Source organism: Haliotis rubra, unplaced genomic scaffold (genome assembly GCF_003918875.1).
Source record: "Haliotis rubra isolate DU_JTF1 unplaced genomic scaffold, ASM391887v1 Scf129, whole genome shotgun sequence".
Classification (NCBI taxonomy): domain Eukaryota; kingdom Metazoa; phylum Mollusca; class Gastropoda; order Lepetellida; family Haliotidae; genus Haliotis; species Haliotis rubra.
This window is the reverse complement of record NW_025765214.1, coordinates 1,565,263-1,573,241: the sequence shown is the minus strand read 5'-3', so window position 1 is coordinate 1,573,241 and position 7,979 is coordinate 1,565,263. Positions and strand designations below refer to the sequence as shown.

At 40.2% G+C, this 7,979-nt stretch overlaps 1 protein-coding gene across 1 annotated transcript; it reads right to left on the bottom strand.

Annotated features, from left to right (window-relative positions):
- Window positions 1–4,892, bottom strand: LOC124266927 (exosome complex component RRP40-like). The gene is made up of 4 exons (XM_046701776.1): window positions 4,696–4,892; window positions 2,964–3,113; window positions 1,730–1,881; window positions 1–589 (listed from the first exon to the last, which is right to left on the bottom strand). Exons 1-4 carry the CDS (start codon window positions 4,885–4,887, stop codon window positions 376–378), a joined length of 708 nt encoding a protein of 235 aa, XP_046557732.1. The 5' UTR covers window positions 4,888–4,892; the 3' UTR covers window positions 1–375.
- Window positions 4,893–7,979: the final 3,087 nt, after the last annotated feature.

Genomic DNA, 7,979 nt, shown 5'->3' with positions numbered 1-7,979 from the left:
ATAATTAATATGACACTGTCACAGGCATGCCCTTCACCAGAGCAGTTCCATGACATTTTGTTCAGTTCTTGAATAGAACCTGAACACGTCATGCAGTCTCCATGACAACCAGTGTCACAATGTATCTTCTTTACTTATGACAGCACGTCACAATGAAACCATCATAGCACTTGACACTTTGTGACACAATCAGAGTGAGTCGCTTTTAGCAATATTCCAGCAAAATAACGGAGGGGGACACCAGAAATGGGCTTCAAACATTGTACCCATGTAGGGAATCAAACCCAGTTTCAGCGTGACGAGCCAACGCTTTAACCACTAGGCTACCCCACCGCTCCCGACACAATCAGAAATACAAGATAGTGGAAACTGTAGTTAAATTCCAGCTATGGCATCAGCCAGTCTTTTCACCATTGCTTTTATCTGTGGGTCTGTCATGTGTTCCGCCACTGATATTGCATTAGAGATGGCTATTGTTTGATTGGTGGAACGTCCTCGAACCCAGATACGGCCGTTCATGCCAACAGTCATTTCATAAGGCAGGTGTTTGCCTAGGATCTTTGAGAGAGCACATTGTGGATTGAGAACCCTGTGGAAACAAAAGGGAGAGAGCATGGATTGCATTGTAAAGTATCAACAAAACCTTTGCCTTGACAGTTGTGACACAAAATTAAGAGCACTGACCAACACTTTCCCCATGAGTATCGATCTATGTTATTGGGATATGATCACATGTGTTAGACCAAGTCAACAAGCCTGATCACCCGATCCCGTTAGTCGCCTCTTACAACAAGCATGGGTTACTGAAGATCAATTCTAACCCAGATCTGGTTTAAGAGAGTATGGCTTAATGCCATTTGAAACAATATTTCAGTTACACTTAGGGAATTCTTCTTGATACGGGAGGAAAGTCAAAAGTGTGAAAGTGATTCAGCTCTTCGACATTTACCGTTTTAGTGAAACCCTCCTAAAATAAATCAAATTAAATCTGGGATTTAAACCATCCATTACAAGTTCCTGACACACAGGGGACAGAACTCTGTACACCCCATTTACCCGTGAAACATCCATGTTCATTGGCAAGCAGTTATTTGGTATCATATGTTGTGATATGACTTCATAGTACCAATCTCTTACAACTCTCTCTAATACATCTGTGCAGGCACCTGGGTAGATTTATAAATAATATGTGTGCTTATTTTTCATTCCAAATAGAAACACCCACATTTTGGTTAATGCTATGTCACTCTGATGCCATATATCCTTTTCAAATCTTTAGTGGGTTCTGATACAAGCAAACATTTTAAACAATTTGATTTTTTTACTATTACTACTCAAAAACGCTACAGAACATATTTCACAAATGACCATGATGTCCATGACTGATCAGCTATATTTAAAAATGTGAAAGAATCTGACTTCATGTTTGAGAATTATTTTTAAAAGTTTTTCAGAGAAGGAAGAGCCAAAACACACATGGACTGTCAGCCTTCTTTGGTTTACAACACTCATTTCAGCCTCAGGTTTGAGAGCTTCTTTGAGAGTCATTTTAGAATTTGTAAATATGAAGGAAAACCAATTTCTATGGATAGTCAACTTCTTTATTGCAATGAGTGCGACATTTTGATGTCGAAACATCACACTCATTGCAATAAAGAAGTGGTTTTCACTCATTTCCTTGCCTTTCATAACAAACAACTACACGCAACACCAAGTTTGTTTAACTCACTTTCTGACTAAGTTGAGAGAACATGTAAACATGAAGCCCTCGTTGCGGATGACGCCCATACCACTGCTGCGCCCATGGCTGTCGATACAGACCACCTCTGGCTCCATATCCTTGTTTGCTACCAGCAGACGGCAGTAGACAATGTCACCCACCTGGAACAGTACGTTCAGTGTCTTTACATCCATATGGGTGTGGTGTGGGGGAGGTCAGGTAGCCTAGTGGTTAAATCATTTGCTCGGCACGCCAAAAACCCAAGATTCGATTCCTCGCTTGGATGAAGCCCATTTATGGTGACCTCTCAATTGCTAAAAGCGACCTGAATCCAACCCACTCACTCCCTCCTTCTTGCTTAATGCTGCTCACAGCAATATTTCAGCTCGATGAAGGTCGTCGGTATATGACCGAATCTAGACAAGATAATCCACTGACAAAAGCTGTGAAAAAGCAGGGGTTAAATGTTTTTTAATCTGCTTGACCAAAATATTAATTTCACTTGACCAATTAACAATCTGGTTTCAGGGACTGGGAAAGGCAGGGACCATGAGCCATTCTGCACATTAGAATGATGTGTATGATGTCCTCAGTTCCTTCTCTTCACCATTTGCTGCTGCTATTTGATTTTGAGGGGCAAAGGCCAGGAAAATACATTACAAACACCCTGTATTACCCAATGTACCAATGAAAGAAATAGAATAATGTGCCCTCTTCTTGAAGACTTCTGTTCAATATTTCTTTTTACATAATATCAATTGCATATTTCTTCATGTTATACTAAAAAAATTCTCTTTTTAAATTATATTCAAATTCACTCCACTTTAGCCTGAGTTTTAGTGATATCATGGCATGACATCTTAATGTCAAAGGAGAGAATAAAGTGATGCAGTTGTTTGACGTTTATCACTACCGTGTCACAGTTAAAACTGATGATAAAACAATGATCAATACATTGTATATCTGGGATTTATACCAGCCGATCAAACAAAACTGAGCTGAGCAACCTGTGCCCCCCTCATATTCACAACCATCACATATTTCTCCTATCTATTCACTCGGAGTGTCATATGTTTATGTCTATCACTAATGCAAATGCCTTACGTTCGAAACTCGTACAGTAAAACAGAGATTATTTAGATGCTGGTCATGAACCCTTGACATTGAGGAACACAGATGATACAGCCTTTTTCTTCAAAAATATAAAATACTGAGTATACCGCCAATATTCCAAGATGGCTACCTTAACATCTGGTCTGTTTCTCTTGGTTGCCAATTCAAATGAGAGGTATGACAGAGAAGCAAGCTCACTGCTGCCAATGTCAACACGGAAGATGTCTCCAGCTTTGGCCGTCACCACACCCAGGACTGAGTCTCCCTTCACTGCAACATACTGCAACCAGAGAATGCAACGTCATTTGTTATCAAACTGACAAAGTTGCAATATCATCTACAAATGTTTCCTATTTCTCTACCTTGTGTTTTCTCAGACTCATATATATATAATTTAATATTAAAATCATCACAGTACATAAAGGGGTTGCCTTATTTGGCAAACATATACCTATCAAACATTCAACAATCCTGGCGTGATTCTTGAAGCATTTGACCTTCTTGAACTTGTCCATTAACCTCTATCTCCATGCTACAGTAGTGACTCTTTAACAATATATTTATTTGAAAAAGAGGGGGAACGTTACCACCCAATATCTAGGAAAGCTAGTGTATATTCATGTTCCTATATTGTGTAATATTGGAGTAATTATAGGGCTGCGTAATATAACCGGTTTACCGTATTTACCGGTGCAGACATGAAAACGATACGTATTGCGATACGCTGATCGAAAACCGGTATCTTGACATGCATTCGAAAAACTTCGTAACACTCAGAAATCTTCGGATATTTCCGTTTTTTAATTGTTCTTTTCCCTGTTTCATTAGTGCCAAATGTTACTTACATTTTTATTTTGTCATGATTAAAACTTTTTATAAAAGGTTAATCAATCATAGTGATTTTGTTGTGTTTTGCTTTATAATCAAGCATTAACTCGATTATAAGTAGTTTTTGTTAAAAAAATAATCCTTGCAATATATTGCAATACATATCGCAATATATGCTTCTGCATCGCAATATATCGCAATATGAAGATTCTCTGCAATACCCACCCCTAAGTAATTATACACAATACACACACAGAATATGCAACGTTCTTCACACGAGGTAAGGTCTGTCTCACAGTTCCCGAACCACATTATTTCCCCTACTCATTCAGTGTAGAAAAGATGTAGAAAATCTAGCCTGTCCACAGGACTGGCAGGTCAAATTTTTTACCAGTCCTGCCAAAATCTAGCCTGTCCTCCAAATATAAATAAAACACCTTCGGCAGTAAATATTCAAAAAGGTTATAATCATTATATATATGTCATTGGTTTGCTAAAATTGACCCGACATGAGGACGGACTAGATATTTTTTTAACCCGTCCTCCACAAAATTCACCCGTCTCGGACGTTGGGACGGGCTATCTTTCCTACACTGACTCATTAGCCCTCCCTTCAATGCTAAAGCCCTAAATGAAGCATGTCTAGATTTCCTCAGGTTCAGGAATCTCCCATCTCACTAGGGCTCCTTTTCAATTTAAATGGGTTTATTTGTTACTAACAAAATTATATACAGTATATTCAGAGATTAAGCGTTAGGTAAGGTCTGTGCCACCTAACCAGGGTAACATTCCAAACACGCCTGACGAATAAAGTCTGAAGGCATGTTGAAAGGTGAATACATCATGATGCAATGTTGCAAGCACATATATGACATTAAAAATGGTCCAATACATCGCTGAAGCTAAGCCTAAGGAATCCCACGAGATATGAATATATCAATTCGTCACAACTATACAGCTTAAATGAAATTCGAAACACTGACTACATGTACAACATTAGTTGTAGATAGGAAAAGTTCTATTTGAATCTTTACCCTCTTCTGATGGCAGTCTATCCAGTACAAATGTGGTTCCCTGTATCTGAGAATTCCAGGTTTCGTGACGTAAACATTTTCTTCGTCTAATCTTAATCCTGGACCAAGATTACACTTGCCGGATGTCTCTGAATACTTTAAATTCGTTAACTGATCCCCTGGCATAAACACCAAACCCACATGGTCTCCCATGTTGATGTGGTTTGATGAAAAGTATGGATCGTAACACGAAATAGCTACATTCCTTAAACGTGGAAATATTGGCAGTAAAATAGAGAGACCATATATTTTATGCCCTCTCGTAAAATTAGCCAGGAGGACCATTTTCGAACACGTATTATTTTTCACGTTTCTATGAAATTATCAAGAATGTGATTTAGACAGTTTAAATAGGAGTAAGACATGAAATAATCTGAATGTTAAGAACAGGACGAGTTACAAAATAGTCAGGTATACGCAATTTGTTTTTGAAAACCTTTGTTTAACTACAAAACCATAATATCAAGTAAATATAACACTGATAGAAATTATTTCAGTAATTTAAAATCATGTTGTAAGAGGTTTTTTAAACATTAAACTCTTTGAATGGTATTTAGAAGTGACACACATAATATGATATACGTATTATGAAGAACACGATGTTCATATTAACCATTTCGTCATGTCAACCATATTCCAACGTGTTGCCTATGAAATAAACAGCAACAGATGTTACATAAATTCCTGAATACTGACTTGTGTACAATGTATTGTGACATAATATGGACCACGTTATGAGTTTAAGCCCCGGAAATGATATGCGCCTGTTTAAATAATAGGCGAGGTGAGGTGAAATTCGGTTTAACGTCGTGCTTGAGAATATTTCGCTCATATGACGACGTGCATGCGTGTGTATGTGTATGTGCGGCTGCTTGTACTAGCCCAGAATAAAGCCGGTTTTATAGTCCTAGCCCACTGAGATACCATGCCGCAGTGAAGCATGAATACCCCACTCAGACACATTATACTGACTCCGAGCCGACCAGTCCTTGTTGTACCCATTAATGCCGAGCGCCAGGCAGGGACCAACAAGTACCATATTTTAACGTCTTTTGGTATGACGCGGTCGGGGATCGAACCTGCGACCTTCCGCTCTCCGGGAGGACGCTCTAACTACTACACCACGGAGGCGGTCTGTTTAAATAATATATGATATGTGGGCTTGGTGACAGTCTGTCAAACATACCACGAAACCAATATGTCCAATACAGCCCATGGAGTGAGTGAGTGAGTGAGAGCGAGCGAGTTTTACGCCGCACTCGGCAATATTCCAGCTATATGGCGGTCTGTAAATAATCGAGTCTGGTCCAGACAATCCAGTGATCAACAGCATAAGCATCGATATGACAGCCCATGGAAGTCTATAACATGTCGCAAGTCCTGATTCCTGCAGTTTCAGTTTCTGAAAGAAAGAATGTCTCTGGATCACTTTTTATCTTACATTGAATTGTATCACGTGTTACACTTTAATAAACATTTTACTACTACTACTACTACTGCTGCTGCTGCTGCTGCTGCTACTGCTACTGCTACTGCTACTGCTACTGCTGCTACTGCTACCTATATTCAAGTCAGCACCCTCAGAGTTCGCCCTCTATAAATTATGAAATCAATCCCGATCAGCAGAAAACTGGGATTGAAATTTGGCCATTCTCCTCTGTTCCAACGGTGAACTGGACAGGAGTGTATGGTTTTACGCCACTTATAGCAATATTCCAGCGATATCACGGCGGGGATACCAGATATGGGCTTCACACATTGTACCCATGTCAGGGAATAGAACCCATTCAGCGGTGTAACGATCAAACGCTTTAACGACAAGACTACCCCCATCGCTCCTATTGGTTGAAGTGTTGCTTGAGCAAAGTTAGATCTTGGTCTTGTTGCAGAATGATAAAGAGTCATTGACTTACTTTCCTTTACCAGCAGAACAAAAGAACACATACAGTCTACCACAATATTATACTCAAGTTCAACATGTGCAGAGCATCCGACCCAAAGAGAGAAAAACGCTTGAGACACCGGGGTCCAAATGCCGACAGCCCCCGGCCGGGTCCCGAAGTCCCCTTGAAGCCAACGCACAATTGCAAATTCCTTCTTAGAAAAGTCTCCTAAAACGATGTATTCACACCTATTGGTGTGACTTTTAACGGATCTTTATTTTTCGCATGAACAGTTTGGTGTGAGATTTATCAGTTTTGTCGTGAGAGCGTGACATGTGTAATAAATGCGTGAGTCTCAGGCCAAATGCGTAAGAGTTGGCAGGTATGTATCATATATGAGACAATACAAAAGACTACCACACTAAACTATCTCCATGACGTGGCCCAAAGAAAATTGGCAGAAGCACTACATATCTGTCTATGAAAATACACCAAGGATATCTCACCCTAGACTAACATCTAGTCTCTGAAATGAACATATTTTACAGATAAAGGTTTTTAAATTAAAATAAAATAAAATTAAAAGGAGCCCAGAGACTTTCTTCATTTTCTGAAACTCTGGTAATCTAGACCTGCCACACGTTATAGACTTGCATGGGCTGCACTGGGAATATGTGTTTCAGGATCTGTGTGACAGATTAACCTCACCCCATCGGCCTACAGCTATAGTGAATTGATCAAACAGCGCGACACTCCAGCTATCAGTTCTAATTAATCTGACCACCTCCGTGGTGTAGTGGTTAGAGCGTCCGCCCGGAGAGCGGAAGTCGCAGGTTCGATCCCCGACCGCGTCATACCAAAAATACGTTAAAATATGGTACTTGTTGTTCCCTGCCTGGCGCCCGGCATTAATAACAAGGACTGGTCGGCTCGAAGTCAGTATAATGTGCCTGAGTGGGGTATTCGTGCTTCACTGCGGCATCTTTGTGGGCTAGGACTATAAAACCAGCTTAAGTCTGGGCTAGTACAAGCAGCCGCACATACACATACACATGCATCCACGTCGTCATATGAGCGAAATATTCTCAAGCACGACGTAAAACCCAATTTCACCTCACCTCTAATTAATCTTGTCAGTCTGCACACAGAGCCCCCCTTCAAGAACAGTTATAGCTTCCTTCAGTTGTTATCCATTATTGTTGTTAATCCCTGTCAGGCAGACCTTATGTTGGTTGCTGAGTGCGGCGTCAAACAATAATCCCTACTGGATGTATAAAAGTATTCGCCGTACGGCGGAACCCTCCGAGTGCGAACCCATCGCGTCTGAAAGCGTCCGTAAAATCTCCAGTTCATCATCACGTG

Coding starts and splice junctions, on each gene's coding strand:
- LOC124266927 (XM_046701776.1), bottom strand. CDS start 4,887: ATGGGAGACCATGTGGGTTTGGTGTTTATGCCAGGGGATCAGTTAACG. Junction 1,882..2,963: donor GAAACAGACCAGATGTTAAG/GTAGCCATCTTG, acceptor GTACTGTTCCAG/GTGGGTGACATTGTCTACTG. Junction 590..1,729: donor TCTCTCAACTTAGTCAGAAA/GTGAGTTAAACA, acceptor TTGTTTCCACAG/GGTTCTCAATCCACAATGTG.